The sequence below is a fragment of the Pyrgilauda ruficollis genome, unplaced genomic scaffold (assembly GCF_017590135.1).
Source record: "Pyrgilauda ruficollis isolate IOZ18807 unplaced genomic scaffold, ASM1759013v1 scaffold19, whole genome shotgun sequence".
Classification (NCBI taxonomy): domain Eukaryota; kingdom Metazoa; phylum Chordata; class Aves; order Passeriformes; family Passeridae; genus Pyrgilauda; species Pyrgilauda ruficollis.
Genome location: NW_024518095.1, coordinates 10,316,551 through 10,343,721, shown reverse-complemented (window position 1 = coordinate 10,343,721; position 27,171 = coordinate 10,316,551). Strand labels below are relative to the sequence as shown.

The window sequence follows — 27,171 nt, the reverse complement described above, 5'->3', positions numbered from 1 at the left end:
TATTTTCAACATGCATGATGACACCAAAAATAACTGAGTGTTAGCAATTTTGCAGTAAAGAAGGAAAAGACTCTTGGCGTTCACAGAACTAGAAATTATAACAGACAAAATGATGGTGGCTGTGATTTGTGGGCTCTCTGCCAGACTAACAAAATTCTAATAAATCCAGCCTCTATGAGTCTTCCTTGTATTTGGAAAAGAGACAAGCTCGCTGAAAGTAGGGGAAGACTGGAGGGTGGAGAAATGATGCTTCTCTTTCTGTCTGTCTTCCCACTGGCTGCTGAGGACACTCATACACATTGTCTTCACAAGGCTGAAGGCAACAACTGGGATTACCCCAGTAAGTAACACTACATGAAAGCCACCATTTTAAAAGATAAATTGCAGGTATCCTGATAGCAGACAATCAGACAAGCATTTCTTCTTCCACACAAACGCTTGGATAACTATTTTATGTTGTTCTTTTTCCAGTTTATGAGGACCCATATAAACAAAATCTTTTGAACCTAAAAATCAAGGGTCAGTCAGCAGAATTCACAGTAAAATTTTCTCTGTCATTCCCTAGACAGATCTTTAAAATGGAATCAGAGCCTTAAACATTAGTCAGTTTAAAATCAAGCTAATTTCATCTCCTTCCTTACATAGACAAATGAAACATAAATGTAACCGCTCATTAGAACAAATGAAAAGATGTGACCTGAAACTGGAGCAGATCAGAGGTTTAGTCCTAGGGGCACAGCGAAGAGCAGTGACACCCAGTGGCACAGTGTCTCTTGAACTTGGTGATTCTATTGAGAGACAATTTCAAGACAGCTATGCTATTGGGTTACAGATACAAAGAGGATTACAATTACTCTAGCATGGAAAATCAGATTTCCATTCCTCAAGAATGACTAAAATTCCCCCAACTTTTTCTCTCCACAGATGTTACTGATTTGAACAAACCATTCCATGCTTCCTAGAGTAATCATGCAGCTTGTCTAAATTTTCTAAACATGACTTAACTGTGATGAAGTGATCACTGTTCACACTAAAAATTATGGAAGCCAGAAACTGCATATTTTTCAATTATTATTTCAGGTTACATTGGAACTGTATAAAGACTTATTACCAATTCTTACACACTGACAATTTGATATGTGCCTAATGGGAATTGTATGATTAATCCAAATTTCCAGAAAGGTGCACTGAAAGAAAAGGCATGAAAAAAGTTGTTGTCGTGCTATTTCTGAGGACTGTGCTCTGATTAGCTAGTGGAAATTCTCATCCTAATCCCAAATTTAAATTTCCCAAGAATCATACATAGGATCCCTTAAGTCTCATCACGTATCTCACAGTCTTTCCCTATTGTATTATGTTTGTTATAATTCATCTCTGGGAGCTGGGAGTTTTTCTAAGTCTGAAACATTTGGTGCAATATACTCCACCTAATTTTCCATGTAATAGGTTCTAATTCAGCTTTTGAAAGCCAGCCGGGGAGCTGGCAGAGAGGCTATCCATGAAATGCTGGCGAATTCAATTTCTGGAATGGCAGAGGAATGAGGTATTTTCAGATTCACCTACCATTGTTCATATGATGCCTAAATTTCAATGAAAAGTAACTGAAATCAGATCCGCATGGGATTTTAAGCTCTTAAAACATATTTACATGCCTGAGCTCTCACTGAAGTGGACAGAAAGTTAAACTCCTAAGTAGAAGTTAGTTTGGCAGATCTTGGCCCTATGCTTGTCTGGCTACAATGCTAATCAGCCCTTCCAAAGCTAGTGGACTGCCCCGAGATTAGGGGTTTTTTGATAACATAAATAAAAGGAAATTCTTGGTAGAAAAAGCACTAGCACAGTGGAAAGACTCATATCAAGTTGAAATTGGCCAATAGAAGTGGTTTAAACCAACAAAAAAGACTTGGTAGGAAAAAAACCTTTTTCACAATGCAAGATAACCTAAGGGCAGCAAAGGACACACACAAATCTACTGAGAAAAGAGAGGTTACGGCTTTCTGTGGAGACTTTTGTGGAAAGCAACAACTACAGCTGCACGGGCCGTGAACAGAAGACAGTAATATGATATGGCATAGTTCCTAACAAAGTTAATAAAAAAAAGCCTGCCTACAGAACAGCTGCTTGTAGCTGGAGTTTGGATTAAAAGGACTGCGGCAGCCTAGAAGTCTGTTGGGCGGTATTAAGAGCATCAATAGGAGGAAAGTGAAGAACAAAGCAGAACCGACAGTAGTGGGCACACACCAAAAAAAATCTTCAGAAAATAGAAATAACTGAAAAGAAATATTCTGTATTGATTATCTCTATTAAATGTTGAAATCTTAGTTACACAAATGAGTTCCATGGGTTTAGCTGATAAGCCTGATCATACTAAATACTAATCGAGTATAGAATGTTAACTTCAGGAGGACTCATCATGACACAAAGTCCTGCTCAGTATGAATAAGTACATCATGAATAGGACCCAAAATATTTTGCTAATATAAAAATGTAAAAAACTGTAGACTATTTTTCCCATTACTTGGGACTGACATTATCAGACATGCTTTAAAGGTAATTGCACAGTTGAGAGCACATCTTAAAAGAGCCTCTATGGACCATGTTTCTCAGTCCTTAGTACATCAGAAAACTCAGTGTCCAACTGTGGGATCTAAGTACTGAAAAATAAAATCATGCAAATCTAGAGAGAAATTAACTTCTTTAAGCTAAAAAGAGTAGTGAAAAGCTACCTGTACTCCAGTCTTAAATGTTCAGCTTTCCATTAAACTAAAACAATCTGCTATTCAGTAAACATTTGTATTTGACCTGTAGATGCTATCCATGTCAGCTTTGTACATATATGTCACCACCATTTCTTGTATATTAATGCAGAGTTGATCTAGTCCCTACAAAAAATTCCTTTATCCTATGCTATATGAATGATCTGCTTTTATCAACCTTCTTATAAAAATCACACCAGTACAATTTCATTGGCACCATTCAAGTGCATTTTTCTAGTGAAGATTTCCCATCACAGCCATTAACTTAAATTTGGACCAAACAACTAATCATAAGCTGTAAAGAAGTCCAAATTACATAAAGAAAATTACACCTGGGGGAAAAAAAATTAGTCATCTTGTAAAGAAGTGTTTCAAAGATTCTTATTCCTAATTCACTCTATAATTTTTGGATGATTTTACTTTAATAAAATTTTGAAACTTGCAGTAGGGAAGGAACATGTGAAACACACAGCCCTTTTCTGCATACTGACAGGGCACACTGAAGCTCTGCCATTTCCAATACAGTGGGTCTTCAGCAGGCTGATTCCTCAGAATAACCAGGGCAAACCATCTGCACTGCACATCCTACTTGCAGCCCTAAGAACCACTTGAGGGCATGGGTTTAAATATTCTTCCAGTACATCACAGTCATCTGTCATTTTCTTCACTACTTAATGAGGAAAATCATGTAACTCCAGCTCAGAGCTGTCATGAACTGCCAGATCCTGAGAAAAGGATTTATGATGAAGGAAACAGTGTTTCCTTGGATGTGAAGATGGCTTTAAGCTCTTGCTATGCTTTGTGCTTCTCAAAGGTTTTGATTTAAACAAGCCCTCATTTTCCAGTGGGAACTTCCATACTGGAGATACAAATCCAGAATCTTTTGTGTGTAGAGAGTAAAGACATTTTGTGCATGTGTAACAAAAGATGATGCTAATTTGCCACCTCCACACCAAGATACTTGAAAAACTTTCCCATCACCAATTCCTTTAGGCATTACTCTTCTTTATTCACAAGGCATACTTATGTGTATAGCTACAAGTTATTAATGGCCTATAAAATGAAGCCCAGGTTAAATGAAAAAAATGCTTCTTGGGCAAATTTCTAGCCATATTTCTTCTAAATGTAAGTCATCATGAATGCATCTCTGTTTAGCAGAAAACAAATGGTAAGGACTGTCCCCAGAGTACAGTGGGGGCCTCAGCCTCTCGTTAGACTGTGTTCAGGTATAATATCAGGTATGACTAGCAGTAAGGGGGAGAAATGGGGGAATTACTCTGTGTGTCTTACTAACACAATCAATAACATTAACAATTAACATAAACAATTAACATTAACATTCTCAGAAAAAAATGGAAAGTCTATAAAGCAAAATCTAACTGAAAAAATTTAAAGCAGAAGCAGGGTTTTTTTTTTATTATTCAAGCTTTGCATACTCCTAGGTGGCTTTTTAATTGTTCTATTTTTATTGTAAACTGAATGATCGTTACACTTGTCCCAGATTTGTGAGTTAACTGAATATTCACAGCTTTAGTGTGCCTTTTGGAGAAGTTTGCTACTATTTTGTGGTTCTCTCTTGCTTCTAAAAATTCACTCAACCTTAATGAAATTTCATTTTAGTATGTGCATTATCTTGAAAACAATCCAAAGATATTATTCAGTCATAAAATCCTAATTCATTTATGCATGTGTACATATACTATATTATCTTTCATATCCCTTATAATGTATTTAATCACAAACTAATACTACCACTACAAAGCTGACAGCTTTTATAACATATTGCAGCCTGGCAGAGGTGGTTTACCATGACAATGGAGCTAGATTAGACAAAAAACACTACTAATCTCCTCATAAATTTAAGCTTCATGATTCATGTTTAATTGTACCCAGATATGAACAAATTTACCTCAAAAAAGGCAAACAATCTTGCCAAGAATTTAAAGGTCAAATGCTATGCAGTGAGACACTGAGCCAAATTTGATTTCACTTTATGTCAGAAATAAATGCATTGTCAGTGACTCAGTGCTGGCTACATATTCTGTGACTAATCTTAGACCACCATAAATAAGAAGCTGACAACAGCTATAAAACTGTTTCTATTCCCATCCATGAATCTCCAATTCCTAGTATCCAGTCACTACAAAACAATTCATGCAAACACACAGCTAAGGAAATGTCCTAATAATAACTAGTTTGTTGTAAATATGACTAAGCAACAACAAAGCAAGAAAGAGTCAGTGCAGAGGTTGCGACAAAAAGTACAAATCCTTCACTTAGGAAAACTCCCAGTGATAAGACACATAAAACAAATGTTGTTAGAAAATAAAGACTGGTTTGGGTTTTTTTTCCCTGCTAGTACAACTCCTTATGACATGGATATAAGATACTACCAGTCGCTCCCTAAAGCCCAGGCTTAATCCACAGCTTTCTCAGTCTTTTCTCAAGGACTAATTAATGTCCAATCAAAAATTTCTCAGAAATCCCAACAATTAACTTTCTCAGGTGTCAGGCTTCTTTAACACTGCTAGAAGCCTTTCCCCCATCCTCCAAGATCCAAGGAAGTATCCTGTTCTCCTCTGTTACCAGAGGGTAACATCCCTCCCATGCAGCTATCTACAAGTCTGAACTCTATCCCCAGGTTCAGTCTTGCTCTGGCTCTGAGGGTTAGGGGCTCAGCAGCCATGGTGTAAAAGAAAGCTTTGAGTGTTCTGACTGTATTTGAGAAATGTCCAGAAGTGCAGGAACACACACATCTAACATCTAGCACAGCAGCTCAGCTCACTACATTATTTCCAGCCAACGCTGTAAAATGTTGTGTAAGAGTATGCTCATGTTTAATACTTAAACAATGCCCTTGCCTTTTCAAAATTGGATTTTGAGCCCTGCTGATGAACAGAAGTTTCTGAGCAAACAAGAGAACAGATGAACCAGGCATAAGTCTTAAATTGCCAAGGTTCTGGACAGAAGGGGACCATCAGAGATCACAAACTGGCAGCATTTGTGGGGGAGCTGTTGACAAGGAAGCCAATTTAGACAGAAAATGTTCATCAGAAATGTGTATGAATGTGCCATGTCATAGTTCAAATAACAGATGTGGCCAGGCTTTAGTGGGATAGACTGTATCATGAGGAGGGGCAGTCATCAAAGTACAACCCTGGCTATTTTCACAATGTTGGCCAAAATATGCCAGCAAGGGGCTTGTCCTCATTTGGAGCTCATCCATTTGATCTGGAACCAAAGCAGCAGTAGTTCAGCACACAACACAGACGTGATCTAGATTAATTCAGACATGCACATCCACAAGTCTAATTTTAAGAAATTTGGAAATCAAAGCTCATAATGGGAGACCAAGGCTTTGTGGACAGGAGGGATCCAGTGGAGGTGTGTGCCACTCAGGAAGCTAGCAACTTCTAAGAGTAAGGGTAACTCTGATCTCCTCCAAGTTCCATGTCTGACCCAAGTCTGCATAGCCAAGCTGCTCCCCTCCATTTGTCACTCTGAACCAAAACCTTGCTCCTGACACAGAGTGTTGTGTTTATTATTTGACAGATCTGAGAAAATTCACTCTTTCAGTTGAAGTATGTATGAGTGCTGCAACTCATCTTCTAAGTTATTCAAAAACTTAGGAATAAAGTATTACAAAAGCTGTTTGGTTTCTAAGCTTCTGGGGTACAGTAGTGTTCCTCCATCCCACCCCTGTGTTTTCTAATTACCCAGCTTTTCTGAAATAGAGACCTCCTAAACTCCATGGCATAAATTGATCTTGCTTAAGAGAACACAAAAAAAAAAAAAAAAAAAAGAGCTAAATGCAATAATTTGTCCTGTAATTTAGAAGAAATGTGAAATCTTATCTGGATGTTTCTTACTTAACATAATTTTTTATTTTTATATTTAACTATCACCAAAGAAGAAAAAAATCCCAACGAAATAGTCCCAAGAGTAACAATCATCCCTGACTGGAGGACTGAAACAGTCCTTTGCTTCCTGGATTCAGGTTTGAGCTCCTCTCCACTTTCAGTTTAGAAGATAGGTACACAGCTAGTCACATAGAACTAATTCTATTTTGCAAGGAATATCATCTCCATGTTTCACGTGTCAGGTGAAAGCACTGCCAAGATTAGGTGAAGTGTGAAGTGTATGTGTGGAGAGAAAAAGGAAGACAGACTTTGGGTAACAATTTTTTGCTTCAGTCCCAGAAAACCTGTCTATGTTTTCCTTTGTATTTAGCTCACAATTTTCCTCCTTCTTTTAAAAAATCCTACCCATGAAAAGTTATGACAAAGTTTGCTTGTAGAGGCTAAATTCTCAAATTCCTGAATTCTGAACAGCTTTATTGCCATTGAATTCATATCACTGTCAGCTAGTAAAAGCAAAACAACAAAAATTTCACTCCTAAAAATTTTTTTCAGAGATACAGTCTCAAATATGCTAAATACACTAGGAACAAGGCAAATATTATACAACATAAAATAATAGGTGATCATAAATTAATAAAATAACTATTCAAACTCATGTAGAAAAAGGTGTTCTGTGTTTTTAAAAATGGCAACTTATTCTCATCACTAGGTGTGTTCTAAAATGATAGAAAGAGGAAGCCCTGTTTCTCTTCTTTCACTATTAGCAAGAAATATAAACAGAATGATTTAACTGCCTGTATTGAAACAGTTTTTCATGCCTGCTTGTTTCACAGTCATCATTTAAATTAAACAAAAAATTAACTTGAATAATTATTTACCTTTTTCTGGAAGTGTACTGGCATTGCATATCTGTTCTTCACCATCACCAGCAGATGTTGCAGCTTTTATTTTTATTTGATAAGTAACGTTGGAAAGCAGATTTCTAAAAGTATGCAGTGTATCATAAGATGAAAAATTTGTAGAATTTCCTTCAATTGCTATGATGTAATGTGTAATTATGCCATTGGCTGAAGCAGGAGGGTCCCACTGCACTAGGATAGATTGCCAACTCGTTGCGATACAACGAATGTTCTGTACAGCATCTGGCACTTAAAGGACACACAGGCACCAAAGATTAACATGCACACACAACTGAAATTGTAATCACACAGCAGTATCATTAGAGAAGCAGACCCTGTGTTCGTAGAAATGGTCAAACACTGCAGTGTCAGACAAATTAATAAAAAAACACATTGAAAGAACAAAACTTACTTTGTCCTCATTAGATGGTTCCTTTCCAACTGCTATGAATGTGACTGATGTTAGTACTTGAGATAGGAGGCCATCTTTCTGGCTTCTTCCTAGTTGTGGGCTTCAGTTTTGTTTCCCCAAAAAAACTTTTTGCTCATATTTCCCCACGTTTTTTTAAACGCAGTGTACTACAACATACACAGTATACATACTGTATATACCTACTCCATACACATAGTAACAGCATCAACAGCAGAAGTTCCTTATTTATCTGTTTTCTTATATCTGCCAACCTTATTTCTTTCAGGCACTATATTACATTTCTCTGTATAGAAGTCACTGGGCAGATTTCAGAGCTTTCATATCAATTCTTTCAATTTATTGTTTCCCCTCTATTTGCTGGTTGTAGCAAAAGAAATTTTTTTAAGTGCTCATAAAATATAATGAAGGTAGAAAATACTACAATCACTTTGAAAGGAGAGCAATTACTTATGAACAATTGGTTAGAGACATGAAGAAAGTACCAAAAATATGGAATGCCAGTGATGAGAAGAAATAACTGATGGATGACCATGGCTTTTGAGGTGGACCACCTTCAGCTGCAGGAGTCAAAAGCCAAACTCAACCAGCTCAGTGATGGTCCAGATTTCTGACAGTATTGTAACTCTTTGGTACAATAAACAGCAAAACTCTTCCCCACAAACTCTTTACCGGTTCTGGAAAGAATCTTCACTGGAAGCATGATCTTAGCAGACCTGTAGTCACCATATGGGATCTTTTTATTTTGAGGTGTGCTCCCTTTGCTAACTGTAGAGGAACCTGGGAGCCCTGTAATCCATGCTTGTTCCCTGGCACTGACAGCTCTTACAGAGCCTGGGGTTGCTCTGACCTGGCAAAGGAGATACAGTTTTGCACAACAGCCAGTTTCACAAACCCATAGGCTCTCTTTAGTGAATGTTAAGTATTTCAATTTTAGTGGTTATCTTCCTACCTAAAATAAATTCTTAAAAAAAAAAAAAGTTAAAAATTTCTATTTGTCTAATGTAACTTCCAGTTCATTTGCCAATCTTTTGTCCAGCTGCTTTTGATACTGCTAATGTTTCAGTTATTTTCATAGGGATCTGAATTTTTGCTTTGATCTGCAAAGACTGATACCTATCTAATTTTCCTTCCTTTATCTGTGTTGCTATTAAAAGATTTATAGTAGCCATGTAAGCCTCTCATTTCAGATGAGGACATTTTTAATTCTACACTTCCGAAATCAGACTTCAATCAGACTTCAAATACTCTACAACAGGAATGTGAATCGGTGCTATGCGGGCAAGAGATAATGAGATAGAGTTAGGTTATGTTTTCTTTGGAGAGAAAAGGAGGACTTTTGTTCAACCATAAAAGGAAAACAAATATATTTAAAACTCTCAGAACTGCAGCTTAGAAAAAGTCATATCTAACCTGATTCCATTGTTGTAAATTGGACAGCATTACTGAACTGATTGCCATTCCCAAGCTTGGTAAACGCAGAGACACTGATAAAATAGGGGCTGTATGGTTCTAATCCAACAATGTTTGCCTCATGGCTTGAACCTGAAATGTTCTTAAGGAAGGAAATATTATTAGTACACAATTAATCTCTAGAAACATTGTAGCATTCATCTTGAACCTAATGAAATGAACAGATTTACAGCCATAGTTTTGCCTCTTGTGCTCTGAGAAGCTTTCAGTCAAATACTGAAAACTATTTCCAGATTCACATCAACACCTCTCACCTTCTACTTCCTTGCAGATCTTTGGTGGTTTCTATGAAAACCCAAAGAATGTGCTTCCAAAGGTAGCTGGCTGCAGAATCCACTGTTCCTCTTTCACATGCACATTGCGGCCTTCAGGCATTATGGAAGAAACTGGGATGATGCCAGCACTTCCTCCCACAATGGGGAATAACAGCAGACCTCACTGCAGCATTGTCTTTTCCTGCAGCTTTTACAAGCATCTCAGATGAACAGGGCTCACTATGTAGTTGCTAAGCTCGAGATGCAATCCTGACCTCAGCTTGCTGCCTTTGCAGCTTATGGAGTATTCCTTGAGGCCACCCAAACAATCAGATTTCAGCTTTGATCAAATTTTGTATATCATAAAATTATAAGTTCATAGAATGGTTTGGGTTGCAAGAAGCCTTTAAAGACCATCCAGTTCCAACCGCCATACTGTGAGCAGGGAATCTTCCATAAGACTGGGTTACTCAGGACTCCACCCAATCTGGCCCTGAACATCTCTATGGTATCTACTTCAGTTACAATTTACTCAGTTCTTATTCAATTTTTTTAATGGAGACCTCTGAACAGTTTTTACTATTTTTTAAGAAGGAAAAATTTTTTGAATCTTGAAAGTCCATAGGTACTAAACAGTTAAACAAAGATAGCCACAAAGCAATTAACTTCTATCATTTTCTAACATCAAGCTTACACTAAAATACCAAGTAAGATTAATAAATCTCACTGTTAATGAAACATAAGAAGCTCAAAGCACATTAAAATCAAACTATTTTTCCTGTTTAATTTGAAAAATTGAATTACAGGTATGGTGGAAAGGAAAATAAACTGTCTTAGCAAATAGGAATTTATAGGTGCCTCATAATTCTAGGAGCATAGCAGACATTTAAAATATTTGCCATATCTTTTTTTTCCTAAAGCACTAAAAATACTTTAAAAGATTATACACTCTTAATTATAAACATACCCAAAAATATAGTTTTTCAGTGTTGTTTTGATAAATCTTAAAATGATATCTCATAATAACACCATTTGATTGGGGACTTGGATCCCATTTTAGCCACACAGAATCTGCAGTGTAGTTGATAATGGTCAAATTCTGGGGTGGAGCTAATGGCACTGCAAAAGAGAAATGCTATTGAGTACCAAATCACAAATACTCCAGGCAAAACAATACATGCAAGGAGAACATAGGCACTTTCGTTAACATTTGTATCTGAACTCAAGCCAACAGTACTTCATTGCTAATCCAATCTTTTTTCTTCCTCTTTGACATGAAACAAATTCCATTAATCCAGAATACATGTTTAGTCAGCAAGGATCTTCTTAGAGATCTAACCAATCTATTAATCACTTAAACATCCCTACTGTCAGAACTAAAACATTTATCAGAAGTCATATTACATATATAACTGGAATGCGACATGCTTTGCTTCCTACACCATATATGGAGCACAACTCATCATATATTTAAAAGATGTGTAATTTACCATGCAGGGGAGAGGAGCTCCATGTACAGGAGAATTGTGTGAATGTGTCAGAAATATTTCCATGTTTTATCGTTTTTCAATTATATGGGGAGATGAAGAGAAAGGTACTTGTTTCTTCAAAATCCCTGACAATTTGCAAACCATAACACATTCCAAAGGCAAAAGATATTTCTTCATGGAGTTATTTTTGTAATCCTATGCAGAATGTGACCTCCTCTTGAGCACTGTGGCAGGAGGAGGAGCACTCAGGAAATAGTTGCCTTCCAGTGCTTCCTTTGTCTGAAAGCTCCTCACTCACAGACCAATGGAAAATTAATCCTTCATATCCACAGGTCTGATGCTCAGATCTAAGATGGATGCTGCAATAGAGCTGATATTTTGAAGTTGTTTATAATTGAGTTTGCTCACCTGACTCATCTGTGTAGAACTGAAGCACAGCAGATGGACCAGGTCCTTTTATTGTTCTGGCAGCTGCATAAATGCTGTACAATGTGAATGGCAGAAGGTCTTCCAAAATGATAAAATTATTTGTGGTAGAGAATGAGTTATTCCTTTCTGGCCCAAATAGATTTAAATCATAATGTATTATAATACCATTTGGCTTAACAGGAGGGTCCCACGAAAGCATAACTGAGGTAGTTGAGAGATTTGAAAATGTTTTCATTACAGGCGCTGATTCTGGGACTATATGAAGAAATAAGAAAGGGAAAAACAAGGATAATCTCAGAAAAATGTGATTTACAATGAAAAATTCTATTTCACAGTCTTAAAATAGAAATGTGCAGTAGTTGTTTGTGTCACTGTATTACAAAAACACTTTAAGTGAAACAAGAAAAATAAACAATTTTTTTTCTTTTAGAAAGTTATTTGGGTTTTTTTTTATATACATTTCCTTAGGAATTAATAAAATATCTTAATCTTACCATCTTCATCAGTTCTTATATGAAGACTTAGAGTATGCCGTTCAGAAGCTCCTTTATCAGTGGCTGGTGTGATTTTCAGAATGTAATCAGTGTATTTCTCCAGACCATCAAAAATTATGCTTGTGTTGTAAGTAAGGAAAGATAATATCTTACTGGTTCCCAGTTGTATTAAACTTAGAGAAACATGAAAGAAGACTAAGCCATTTGGCTGGGATGGTGGAAGCCAGCTTACATTTACAGAAGATGAGGAAATGTTTTGATAGATCAGATTTTCAACAAAACCTTCTGGGACTATGAGAGATAATAAGCAAAAAATTAAATGCATGGATTACAGTTATAAAACATCCAAACCCCAACCAGAAATAACTGTTCAAAATATAATTAGTCTGAAAGTGTCAGTTGTCATATTTTTTACAACTTTTAAAAATAATTTGTGTTTCAATATCAAAAGCAAAATAGTTGAAGGCATATATGAATAATCATTTCTGTTAAATTTGTTTAGGAAAAGAGTCTTAATGAAAGCTTAAGACAATAATTTTATTGCTTGTATCCACAGAGGCTTGTGCTCTATGTTCTTAGTATTTCAAAGACACAGATCAAAATTCCTTCCTTGGAAAGATAAATATTGCAGCATTGAAAACCACATTTAATGGTCTTTATTTTACTTTGCCATCATAACAGTACATTAATTTTTAAGTTAGACAATATTTAATAAATATTTAATAAAAGCACTGATATACAATGAGCACTAAAAAAGTTATTAACTTACTATCCTGATCTGTATATACATCTATTTTTTCACTGGTTTTGTTTCCATCTCCAAATGCTGTGCTTGCAGTTAACCACAAAGTATAATGGCTGTATTTTGCCAAGTCATCCAGCACTACAAATGGAGACAAACTCACATTGCTGTCATTACCATAACTTGTGAAATTCTAAAGAGAGAAATAAAAGAAAATGTTACCACTTAAAATGTTTTTTATTCATTGATTTCTCTTTCTAGTTCCCCATTTAGCCATCATCACCACCACCAGCAGACATGATTGACCATAGCACTCAGAATACATAAACCTATGTTTTGACTCCTAATGAGTACTGATTTTTTCTGAAATACTTGATTGTATGATGTCTATTTATACTCCTTGTATAGTACTACAGAGTACATTATTGGCTTCTTCTGTTGTTTGTAATTGTTGAATGACAATTCAAGGATTAAAACTGTAATATTGCAGTGTGCTGATCCATATTTCATCAAGAAAATAACAAAAAAAAATAGCATCTGCTACTTGTTTATAGATTACATGAATCACACATGCCTTGGTTGCTCATTGTTAATCAAATCAAAAGATTTCTCTCTCTTTAATCTATTTTTATGAGAGTAGATTTTAAACTTAGAACTTCCAGTGGTGGAGATCTCACCACACCCCTTGATAAACTGTTCCTTTTGCTAGTTGTCCCTTGCAGTAACACCATGCCATTATCTCTAAGGAAATGTCTATAGTGAGTGCACCATGTTAAACTGAAGGCATCAGCAGAACTTTTTTCCTTTGTGCAGTTACTTGCTACTGAAAGGATAGCAGCAGAACCTAGTCCCACTGTCTTTTGAACTATATAAAAAAATGTCATTAATACTGTGACTACAGCAACAAGTTAGTGCTTCATATCAGCACCTGTAAGGAGGCTATTCCTGTTTAGAATCAACAGTTTTGGAAGATGAAAAGAAAAAACATAAACCATATTATTTATGTAAGTTCAGCTATACCACATTAGTTGAATCAGTCAAAGCTGAATGTGTTGAATCATCCACTGATTTACAGGAACCTGACTTAGATGATCCAACACAGTTTGGTTCATGGTTAGAAAATTATTGAGAAGATATTTAGCCCATAATCACATTCAGCTCAAGCACCGGGGAGTGGGTAGCAAGTCAAATCTTCACTGCTGATTCAAAGAGCCAGTAGCATTTCTCTACAGCAGACACATTGCCCCATTGAGCAGATGGCATGGACAGCACTTCTCAGGACCAAAGAGTTCCTAACTTTTCCACATAGCAATATTTTCAGGATGAGCTGGATTTTGCCCAACCCCCTGATGAATTCCAGCTATTTGGCCTGCCCCCTATTTTTGGTGTTAGATCAAATCCACACCCTCCACTTTAAAATGCAAGTTAGCTTTCAAGGAAATTTTTTTCTGAAAAAGAGAGGCTGTGAGAGCAAACTTACTAAAGCAAGAGAAAGGCAACAGAAATATTTGGGTATTACAATTTAGAAATACCACATATAAGCACAGGAATGCTAAAACTGCAGCTGAAAAATGGATTACATTTCTCATAAGGAATGTTCTTACTGAAGAAGTCACTGTGATATGCTTTATCACACAGTTGAATACATACTGTGCAAACTGATAGTTCAGTATGCAATCTTGATGTCTGCCACCAGTACATATGAATTTATATATCTAATGCAACACTTCACCAAATTTTTTTACTGGCAAAATATTTTTATTTTTGCAGAAAACAAGAGGTGATACTCTCATTCATTTCCCTGAGATTTTTATATCTGCATCTGAAGACCTAGTTTTGCCTGCAGTCATTAGTACTGACATAATATAAATAAGTAAACAGGTTGGCAATGAAAACTTAATTCTTTGTTTTGAATGCACAACACAAGCTCCACAAATTGTGAGTATAAATTTTTGTATCCACTCATTAACTGACAATAAGCACACTGTTAGTTTTGCTGAGTGTATTTGGTTAAGTCAACATCAGTCAAAATACAAAAAATTCCACCTTAATAATAGACTTTCTTCTAGAAGTAGTTTGGATTTCATAGTAGCTTCATACCTAACTGAAAAAGGCTGGAAAGAGCTTTGTGTTACATTTGGTAAGTTAAGACACAGGAAACAGTGGATCAGATTCTAAGGTATTTAGTTCAACTTTCTGATACGCAAGCAGGGTATGACAGAAAACATCATCTGGCCCAGAGGAAGCATTCTAATACCCTCTTGTTGTTACTATTATTATTATTGTTGTTGTTAGCAATGATTAGTAATTTATAACAACATGTAATAATCAGGTTTTTTTGAATAAGACCTTAAACAATTACCTGAGTTTTCAAGGTAAAAATGTCAAGACTACCTCATTAAGTTTTGATCCTAGATTTAATGAGAGTTTATTGGTATGAACAGCTGAAAATTCAACTCTTCATTTAAAAAGACCTTTACGATTTAGGCAGCTGTCTGACAGTTAAGGATTCAGTGAACCAACATGAATAACAGGGTTTTGGTGGGTCAACAAAGTCTATTTTAAGAGGTAGTTCCTTTACTGTGAGGAGCCCAAGGAGGGGAGATATCTCAAACTACTGATATGACAAAATATTAGAAAAAAAAAAGGAACACATAATTAAGAGAAACAGTGAGCAGGAAGAGCTGTGTGGGTACAAACTGAGAAAAGATGAAACCTGTACTAATTGTACCCTGGGGATAGAACACTTTAGGAAGTTTTACAATTAACTGTGGCTGCAGATGAAAGCAAACAGCTTAGGATCTTTGGCTACAGCTGAAGAAATTCTTCCTTCTGTCCCTTTCTTCATCCATACATGAAAGAAGTTTTGACATAGCAAAGTATCAGATTATTAAAAGCAGCTACATGTAAGCAATACACTCAAGCCATGAAAGTGTCGGCAGAAACTAGTATCTTCTTCACCTCAGGAAGTGGCAGACATTTCCAGTGGCATAAAGCTGTAATTAGCTGCATAAGGAAAACAATGATGCTCTTCTTCATTGTTAAGCTTTTACCCCTGCTCTGTTTTCTTCTTTAGGTTCATTGTATTGCATTCTTGTTTTGAGTCAGAGCATCACATGCTTGTCTCTGGAAATCAGATGAGAGTGGTGACACTGTGAGGGCTAATCTCAACCATCCTTCAAGGAGTGTAATATTCACTGTTCCAGTAAAAACCTAAGTGAACTTATTTCCTTTTTGTCTGATGTACCATTCTGACAACAGCTTTTTTAAAATTTGTAGCGTATTGTAGGAAAGTTCCCTTTTTTTCCCTACTTTGGTCATACCAGTAAGAGAAAATGTTTGATTGTTAAGTACTACAGTACATTGTTTGCATCCCTTGTCTGGATCCCAAGGGTAGACCAAGTTGAATTTCACACTGAACTGTATGCAGTCATATTCATTTTGCTTCGCTTGAGGTGGAGGTTGGATGATTTGGGGTCAGATATTCAGTTGCTAGAAGGATCATAGACTTTTTCAGTCCTTGCCCCTGGTTCCCCTGTTTGGCAGCTTTCATCTGTACTGAAATTCCTACACTGGGGAAATTTATTGAAGCATATATTTATGTTTGTAATTAGCACCTTTCCACTTTCTTGGTAATCAAAACAGAAGTATATAGAGATTTAATAACAGAGTTCATTCAAGCCAATGATATATTTCATAGATTCATATTTAGCCATGAGAATGTTACTTCCATTGAGTCTTTATTTCCTTGATAGGACTGAGAGTATGTATCTATTTCAGAGTATGAGAGTATGGGCATTATGATTGCTTCAAGAACCAGGCAAGGCATTGTGGAGCAAAACTTTCAAAGCTGCTATTGCAAACAGTGAAATCTTGAACTGTAGGAACCCAGCAGTGTCACAGAGAAGTGAGGTGAAGAAGAGGTACAGTGTCATGTCATCTGTGAAGTACTCTTTGTCAGCATACATGTCATATCTTTACTGCACTGGGACAGGGTATATACACCCAGAAGTAGCATTTTCCCTGGATCTATGACGGCAAAAAAATGAAAGATAAAGCTGACATGGAACCTAGCCTAATGCAGGTGATGGTTTATTCTAGTTGGCTACCAGCCATTCCTCCCTCTCTGACACATTTTCTTTTACAACTGTCAGCATCCCCATAGAAACAACCCACTCATCTACCCAAATCCTTAAATCTAATCTCCATCACTAAATATTTCCTTCTGTTATTCTGTTCTTGAACCTTAGGTCTGAGCATCCCAGGCCTTCTGACTTGGACAGCTGCAGTGTTATTTTTCATGTAGACCAGTAAAGCAAAGAAACTATAGATTATTTTTCGGACTGATGAGGGTACATAAATTTTCCCTTTTTGACAGAAAACTCAAATTTCTGCATCAAGTCAAGGAGTAAACTCTATATTTTATCTCAGGTCTTTTTTTTTATTTGGGCATTTTTTCCCTAAACAAAATGCTTCACTTTGCAACTACTAACTTGCTAGTTTTAACATATTAATATTCAGTGGTTTATATTGATTAGGTTTTAATATGCCTGAGTATTTTGAGAATGTGTGAGAAGTGACAAATTGAGACAACAGAATAGCACAGACATGGATAAATTCAGACAACAGAATAGTTTAGTATGACTTCTGTATCTCTTTCAGATTATGAGAGCATTGGGAGATATTAATTTGCTTGATATTCTTCAGCAAGGGTGTTTTTTCAGGCATCTAGAAGTTATGGTTTGACTTGAACCTCTGACATTATGTCCTGACAAAGAAACAGAGGAAAGACTGGTAGAGAATGGCTGCCCACAATGTGAAAATGTGAAATGTGAAAAAATCACCCACTTTTTCAATTCTCCTGTATAATTTCTCAAACTGAAAATACAGTTTGATTAAACAAAAGCAGAATGGTGATCTTGACAGAGAGTATTTCCTGGACACAAGGATTCTTTCTTTCTAAATGTGTGCAATACAAAACTTAGCAACAGACCTTGCAATTACATGGTCATACTTCTAAGTTACAGAAAGTTGTAAGCCATATGTATGTATGTATGCATACTCATGCAGCTTACAACTGTCTGTATAAATTATTTATATATATATATATATATATATATAGTCACATATCAAGATGACTTTCACACATGCATTTCTCTGTTGAAAAAGGAGTAATATAAAATATCTAACAGAAATAAATTGGCTTTTTTTCACCCGTTTGAAATCTGTCTCGCATCCACAGGAATGCCAAGGTACAGATTAGGACTGCAGTCCTAAGAGATTGTTAGTTGCCATGCTAAACAGTGAGCAGACACGATGTGAAGGACAGAAGGAGCTAAAAGGAGTAGACAAATTAAGATTTGATCATGATTCAAGAGATCAATGTTCATATCCCATGGGCAGTAAGAGACAGATGCAACAGCAGCTGAAACCTATCTTCTGAGGGCAGAGGGATGGGATAAAAATCAAAGTCAAAAGGATGAAAATGGTAGGTTCCACACACAGAGGTACAGCTACTGTCAGCACTTTTCTCCTGACAACACATAATATGCTAAAGCAGCATTAACTTCCCCTTCTGCCACCATCCTTTCCTGGCTTAACTGCACCACATGATAATAAAACTAGACCCTCACCTTGCTGGGCCAGTGCTACTGTGCTTCATCTTCCCTGTCTTCCTCCTTTATTTCCAGAATCCTGGGCACATCCTGGGGGGTTTTAGCTCTCTAGCTCAGTGTGTCAGCATCACCTTACTCATTCATCTCAACAAGAGTTGTACCTTCCTAAAGGCAGGAATAGTCCAAATCCATAGTCCTCCTCTAAAATTGCTTGAAATGTCCTTCATAGCATGGGCTAGCTCAGGTGGTGCACAGAGGCAAAGTTTGTCCAGAGATTTAAGTAAAAAGCTGTTGCTGTAGCAATGTGTGCAAACAGAGTCAACAATCTGAACTGTAGCCCTGATTTCAATCTCATCAGCACGTGAATTCATGGCACAGTCCTGCTTGCACCTGAAACTACGCAGAGCCCAACGAGTACACACTTGCACAGGAGTCAGAGAAGTGTGTACACTGAAGTATGACAGCAATTATCCACTCACAACTATTTCTAACATTTGTGAATATTTTTTCTAGTTATCCTCCAAAACGTTCATACCTCACCCTAAACATACCTTGATCATAAATTTATGCAGTCAAGGTTATTTTCCATACATAATTTTCTAAATGAATTTATATTTCTTGTTTTTCTTTCCTATGTGTAAAATTTGTGACCAAAACCTGTAAAAGAAGCTTATTTCTCTTATTATATTTCTGTACCATAAGATATTCACAGAAAGTAGAATAGATTAATAAGTCTAGTTCATAATTAAGGATGAAAGCAGCAACAGCAAAAAAACTAAATTAAAATGTATCTTCAAAATATTATTTATAAGATTTTGTCTTTTATGATTTAAATTCAGAATAACAATATCTTTGCTTCAATATACTAAACAGTAATTTCCTTTTGAGAGTAAGAAAAATATGAAAAAAATGCATTCCCTACTTTCACATTAGCTTTATATTTTCAATACTGTACAAACATATATTAAAAAGTAAAACCAGAATTAGAAATTTACTCAAATTGATAGATTAGACTAAAAGCTACACTCTTGAGGGTGTGCCTTGCATGTAGTGAGTTGTGAGCCTATCCTCTACATATGTTAAGTGTGTAGATAAATATTAGGTGCATGTGTGCATATATATATATATATATATATATATATACATACACACACACATATATATACATATATATATGTATATATACATTATTTGCATAATGGAATGTTACACAAAACTTATTGGCATTAATGCCAGTGAGATGCACAACGTAACATATATGATTACAAGGTGTGCTTCTGTCTTTGTAAGTTTAAAAACTACATCATGATGAAGGAAATATGAAAACCAATCTATTGATAACTATAAAACCGATTTAATCTTTAAGTAATTATTAGAACATTTCATTGACTTCTACAAAAGAATATAAAAATAAGCTTACCTGCATGAATATTCCTGAATTGTTTTTGAAATAAACTGAGTAGTACAGTATATTTCCATTAGGCTTTTGAGGAGGACACCAAAATAGCATTATTGATGTGGAAGAAAGGTTTCTGTATGTAACATCTTTCGGTGGATCACTTGGTGCTGGAAAAATGTTAGGTTTTAGCATACCTAAAGCTTTTATACCTCAAAGTTTTGTACACTTTAGCACCCAAGGTTCATCCACTATAGTAGATTTTACAACATCCTATGGCAAATTAATTCTATTTCTGATTATGGTATTTCTGCTTCACAAAATAATGAAATAAATCTGTATATGTAAAATGAATTTTTAAAACACTTTTTCAACCATATTTGTATTTAGCTGCATTTGTAAACAGATAAGATTTTTCTTATAGAATTCGTCCTGTACTTACTGCTTTGTGCGCACAGAAAATTAATTTGCAGACATGGAAGTTGACTGACTTGCATGTCTATACTCCAAATACAGTTAGTAGGGGAAAAAAAGGGGGATTTTTTTCACAAAACCTAAATTTAAAGCTTTTTTCTCTCTGATTATAAACAGAATTTAGGATCCCAACTTGTCTACGTAAACCAGATACTTAAACTGGGACAGTATAATAATTTATCTTTTTTCCTCTTTTCTCATCCTATTAAATGTGCAGGAAGACCTCTGTAAGCCTTCTTCCATTAGTCCCTCCTCCTGTTTATAAAGAATAGCAGCATATGGTTCTTCTCAGTAACACAGTGCTGTAGGAGAGTTAAATTCAATTCCCTGAGTCAGCTCAGGAGAATTCAAATCCATATGTCTCACCATCCAAGAAAGTGCTCTACAGAACTTGCAGTAGAGTACTGAACACTATGGGTTATGTATCTCTCTTGCTTTGTGCTGCTCTAGTTTGTGTAAAATATTAAAATATTAATTGGCGGGGGGACCCCAGGACCAGCTCATTAAAGTCTATATATATTCACTATAAAGTGAATTCATACTCCCATACCAGTTTCAATAGCAACTGTGAATATCTACAACCTGATGATGTAGAGAGGTTTTGGAGGGATGGCTCAGAAAGATGCTAATCCTGCAAGTGGTTGTGCACTGGGGAATTGTTGATATCTATGCAGAGTGATTCTGAAGTATGCCTGCATACTATCTATTTTGGAACAGATTAGAACAACATGAGTGATGGAAAACCAGAAACAAAACATAAACTGAATGACTTTCAAAGCACAGCATATCATACAATTGTATAAAAGTCACTTTCCATGTTGGAAGTATGAAAAAATTAAAATGGAATAAACAAATCAATGTACACTTACGGTGTTAATTTTCAAATTAAAAATATTTCAGACTTAAGAGGGATATTCTAAGTATTTTCTCTATCAGAAATTGTGTCACGGCTGCTTAAAGTAAGGTTCTATTAAAATATATTACAAAAATAATATTACAAAATAACAAGACTATTTCAAAGTATAGAATGAAATTATTTGGATTTTATCTGTCCTGGAGAGAAATGCTAAGTTTTTTTCTCAGTAAATTAATAGAAATACCTATCATAATTTTATAGAGCCACAGATACTTGTATACGCAGACAGAGTCACAGAGACAGGTAGCATGTCTCTCCTTTCCAAGTTAAATGTCACTTTTACTTCAGTGGCTTTATTAACTTAAATAAGGCTGACAGAATTTTAAGGCTGAATGAAAATAAAAGTTTATACTGTATATAAGCTTACCTCCTTCAGAAGTTCTGAATGTTATAGTGTCACTTTTTATGTTGCCATTTCCAAATCTTGTACTTGCTGTTACGTAAGCACTATACTCATTGTTATATTCTAGGTCTGTGAATTCCAGTGATGTTTCTGTTACATTTACACTCCTCTTTGACATTTTATTCCTAAAGAAAATGTATTTTATTAATTGTATACACACACCATTTCTCTCTATATATATAATTCCGGCATTTTTTGCGAAAATGAAAAATGCAGTATCATGTTAAATACAAGTAGTTTAGGGTTTTAAAAGAGGCTAGGATAACTTTTTCTCTTTTATGGTGAAAAGCTAACTTTTGTATCATTGCATCACAGTAGGGCTCTTCATTTTGTTTCTTAAAAAAATTAAGAAACCCCAAAACCCCAAAGAAATATGTTTGCAAATTACATCAACAAAGACAATGGTTATATGAAATGTTAAGGAGGAGTATTTCTATCTATTAACTGCTTTCAAATGGTTATGTGGTACCCTTGGGAAGGACACAGTAGGGCATAACTAAACTGTCTCCCTGGACAGGAATAGCGAAATATAAAAAGATTATAGCAGGGAGCATGCCCTACTGTGACTCTGTGAAATTGGTCAGAAGGCTGAAGTTATAAATGGAATAATAGAAGATGATATGGAACAGGAATTAGCTGGTGCTGAGTTAATTCTGGTGGAATGTAGCAGAGGATCAGAATGGAACTCCGGTCAGGTCAAAACCCGCCTAGAAAGACTGTAAGATGTAACATTAATAAAACACTGGTATTAGCATAGGTATGAAATGATTGTCAGAAAGTAAAATAAGGTACAGAAATAACTAACTTGAGTTCAAAAAAGTATTGTATCCCTGGTAAAGTTAACGCGATCTTTTAAGAAAGAAACAGGAGGAAAATAAAAACCTAACATTCCATTCCTTCAAAGATTTCTGTATGAGTAGGTGTCCTGTGTCTCTAATAGCATTTCATACGGAGATGATAATTTGATAATTAAAACCAAATATCTCCAAATTGCTCCAGAAATCACCATGAAACTCTTCACAAATGACAATTGTTCTAATACTAAAAAAAAAGAAAAAAGTGTTTCAAAATTACTAGGCTTTCATCCTTTGATAACTGAATGACTGTCCCATTAGCAAAGATCACCATCTAATATATCTAAGTAAGGTTACATTAAAAAACAACTGGAACGAGAAAATGTATGAAAATGAAAAAAAAAATCCTTCCTAACCCTCAGATTTTGAGTGGAATGTTGCTTGACATGGGAAACACTCTTGCTAACAGAGAAAGTTAACGTTTACATTTTTCCCAAACTTCTGACATTTTTAACAGTCAGTAAAATTTACAAGAGATTGCAGCTGCAGTTATCAAACTCTATACAAAGAAAGACATTTTTTCCTGGATCTTTGCCCAATGTATTCTTAGTATGGACATACGTATTTGGTTATAAGTAAGAAGAAAATCCATAGCTTAGTGTTGCAAACATTTCACTCTGAGTAACTGCATTCTTACATCTGAGTTGCCAAAAAACATTTCCACAACCAGGCATAGAAAGAAGAGCAAAAATGTGAGGTACTTCAAGGGAAGTTGATTTTCTGTTTAGAAACTACAGAGATTGCAATAAAAATAAGAAAACACTGATCAAAATGAGTGCAGCCTCCACAGACAGTGAGAAAATACCTAGCAGAAAAAGTTATACTAAGAAATTTTACTGAAGAAAAATAATATAAGGTCTTAAACCACATTTTTTTCAAAAATGTAGACAACACAAATTCTAATAAATTGCATAATTCCAGTTGACAAAGACATGTACCATATTTTCTTTAAAATCTATATCTCAAAACAGACCTAGTCAATAAGTATCTCACAAAAATTTGCAGGAAAGGATAATGCAAAAAAACAATAGCTACATACAAGTTCAGCAATTTTGTTAATTGCACCTTTAATACTCTAAAATTACATTTAAGGAGTATGAGTTTTTGGGCTCAAGGAAAGAAGAAATGGCTTTACTACCTGCTAGCACCAAAAACCACCTTGTCCTCTGACAAATTCCATGAAATATAACTGAAAACATTGCAAACATCACCCTTTCTATTCTAGTGATTGTGGATCCTTGTTCCAAATCATCTAAAGAAAGCTTACCAAATTCTCTATAAATGTTGCAAAATATTTAAGTGAAGTGAAGGAACATTTATTTAACAACTGTAGTAACCTTCTTCTTTCTGCTTAATTGAGAAGCACTGGGATTAACAGTCTCCTCCAAAATATATTGAATACCTCCCAAAATCAGCAACTATATGGCACGACAATTTGCCTTGTCAAATGTCCCCCTGCAATGCATTTGATGAAACTGTATAGACAACTCTTTTAAATACTTAAAATTACTCTCCTTCCTCCACACCCCTCGCTCCCTGCCAAGGAAGGAGTGAAGTTCTCACCCCTTGGAAGGCAAAGGGAGTTTTTCTCCAATGTCCTTGCCTTAACATGACACCTAAAGCCTCTCTAAATTTAGGTATGGCACAGTAAGGACAGAAAAGACAGAGCAAAAAGAATATGGGCAAGGCTTACAGCAAGAAGTTGTGCGGTTGCCTAATTGTAATATTTAGAAAAATTGATCATTTAAGAGTGGGGTTATTTTAAAATAATTCTGTCTAAATCTTTTCTCACAGTAACAAAAGCAGTAGGTTACAAGGGAACATTAAGGATGAAAAGTTGCGTAACCTCAAGTCTTTGAACACAGTGTGCATCAAAACCATAGCCCTTATCATACAGTAACTCTTCCCTAGCTTGAGGACAGTCATTATTTTAAAGAGCAACAGACATTCCCTGTAGAGCAGAATTAACAAGAGAAGATAAATTCAACTTTTCTGGAAAGAAGAGCTTTCCCCTCTTCACTTTATCATCATCTTAACTAGAAATTATAATTTAAAAAAAATAAATAGTAGTGACTGAGGCCAAACCCCACCCCAAAACTGTCAAACAACAATAAAAAAACGTAAGCTTAAGAGTAGTATGCCAATAACAACTGAAGATTTGGATATCTGGTTCATGTCTTATGCACTTTAGTATTTAGTATTCCTGCACCTTAGCAATGGCAATAAAATGGTAAAGCATAAGTGCAATATATTAAAAGTGATCAATAAAACCGTTTTCACTCCCAGCAGAAGTTATAGACCTTTGAAGAGATGCCAAACCGCTAGACCAAACTATGCTTTGCAAGGAATAGGACAGAAGCTGCAAGTTTTAAACTGACAAAACTCCTTTGTAAAGGTGAAAAAATATGAAAGGAGGAAAAAAAATTAAAAAAGGTCAGATAGAAAAAACTAAAACACAATAAATAAAAAGTATCTGTTAAAAATGTGTTTGCTATGAATGTAATAAATACAAAATATGAAAGTAGACATAATTGATAGCACATACGAAAACTCTGAACATGGCTCTTACACACTCTCTATTAAGGCAATATTTCTCTATTTTAAGCCTATTTCAAATCTCCTTGACAATTCAGCATAGGTTTGCACCCTGCCTTACAGCAGGCCTAATCAGAATATAATGAAAATAGGCACCATGCTCTAGTTTAAATCTGAATTCACTTACTATGCATAACCTTTGGAAAAAAAGTTGAAAATGCTTACAAAATGCTGAAATTGTTCCCCCACTTTTTGCCTAGTCTGAATTAGCATTTTAAAAAGTCCAGTATTTTAACTGCTGGATGAATATTTGTTCTCCCAAAACATGTATTCAACACATTGTGTAACAAAAACCCAACATTCCTGATAGGTTACAGATTAACATTTATCCTCAGAAATACTTCCAGAAAAATCTTACCAGACACAAACTGTGTAATAGAGGATAATTCCATTTGGCTCCAGAGGAGGTTTCCATGACAACTTCACAGTGACACCCAACAACTGTTTTACAGAGAGGGCTTGTGGAGGAGAACTTGGAGCTATAAAATGAGAGAACAGGACCCAACATCTTGTTAAACAGCTATGATCGGTGAGATACACAGCATCCTTAAATAGGCTTTGAATTATTTGTGATAGAAAGTTAACCTGGTACCACACTGGTACAGTATCCATCTGCTAATGTCAAGACACAGCTTCTTTTCCTTTTTCTGACAGATGATAAAAGAAGATTTTGCATGGTGTTGTTAGAACATCTGTTTCTGTGATTCAATGGAGAAAGTACTTCATGAGAAAACAGAGCAATGGCGAGGTCACAGTGATTCACCTACTGCCCAAGTACATTGCTGTAATTTTTTTCCCTTCTAATAAAAGCAAGAGCTTTATAGATATGAACACATGTAAAAACAGCATAATAGTTCCCCTGAGGAAAAAAAAAGGTGCTGTAAAGAATTATACAAAGTGGCAAAAGGTGGAAAAGTGGATAAGCATGGCATTGAGAGATGATAAAATTGTGGGATACTAGACAGCAGTAAAATCTATTCACTCCACCAAATAAGGACCACATTCATAGATTTAACGTGTCACAATGGCAAATGAAAAGATAGGCATTCATTGAATCCTTAAAATTAATTTTAAGACGATCCCTAGATGACCATACCCCAACTCTGCTGGGAAACATTGTAAATAAATGAAAATGTTTGAATATATTTGACTTTGTTCTAAGGTTCTTATTAATTTTTCTGAACTAATGTATGCATAAATTATACTGCTTTATTATCAGCATGTTATTGAGAAATGAATCTTTATCTGCATCTTGATTCATGGACCTATGCATCACTATGAAGTAATATTAGAATTACATTTGTTTTTCTCAAATTAAACCAAAGAGCATCATGCACTAAAAATTCAGGTCATAGCTGTAGTCATGCATGAAAATTGAAAATATGAGCATAACTATTAGCAAATCTATGAAACATTTGGTCTGAACCTTGGAACACTGCGTTCCTGTGAATACAGAACATGTGGTGTATTATAAATATTGTTGTTTTTCACTTCTTGTTCCTTTCACTATCTTGAAAGTTGGCATAAAGGTTTTATAACTCCTTATAGAAAAAAACTATTTTACATTTTTCATCAACAAAGGTTCATTGCATTCTGTATTTACTGGTGAAAAATGTTGACAGCTGTATTTTGTGCTTTACTTGTTATATTATCCTCAGTGGCTATACAATAAAAGATCTGTCATATGGTGAATGTCATCTTTTTGACATGTCTAGTTAATTATTCTGTAATTTTTATTCAGGGATTTTTTTTTTTTTTTTTTTTTTTTGCTAAAGATTAGAATCTACATTGGTCTAAATAAAAATAATCTCTACTAAAAAAATGGATTTTTCCAATCTAGCTCTTTTCAGTTTGTTTACTGATGGTGTGGCTCTTGAATTGCTTGCATCATTGCTGCTTTAGATAGGTTACCAGAGATTTCCTCCTGAAGCAAAGGAGAGGAAGAGGCACAGACTTTTCCAATATGTGTCTCACAGCACCTAAGATAAGATTTTTGCTACAAATTTTTTTTCAGGATTCCCCTGCAGAACCTCAAGAGGTGACCAATGATAACTTCACACTACAAGATTGTGTACTGAAAGTACAACTATA

General features: G+C 35.4%; 1 protein-coding gene across 1 annotated transcript in view; it reads right to left on the bottom strand.

Moving 5' to 3' along the window:
• The window catches only part of PTPRQ (protein tyrosine phosphatase receptor type Q), a 99,556-nt gene that overhangs the window by 50,069 nt on the left and 22,316 nt on the right, over nt 1-27,171 (bottom strand). Inside the window, exons 17-25 of the mRNA XM_041465510.1 lie at nt 25,439-25,559; nt 21,596-21,756; nt 19,863-20,008; nt 12,855-13,020; nt 12,086-12,376; nt 11,571-11,846; nt 10,640-10,791; nt 9,359-9,500; nt 7,495-7,764 (exon numbers count right to left, since the gene is read on the bottom strand). Of these exons, the coding sequence (XP_041321444.1) occupies nt 7,495-7,764; nt 9,359-9,500; nt 10,640-10,791; nt 11,571-11,846; nt 12,086-12,376; nt 12,855-13,020; nt 19,863-20,008; nt 21,596-21,756; nt 25,439-25,559 (1,725 nt within the window). The remainder of the gene's footprint in view (nt 1-7,494; nt 7,765-9,358; nt 9,501-10,639; nt 10,792-11,570; nt 11,847-12,085; nt 12,377-12,854; nt 13,021-19,862; nt 20,009-21,595; nt 21,757-25,438; nt 25,560-27,171) is intronic.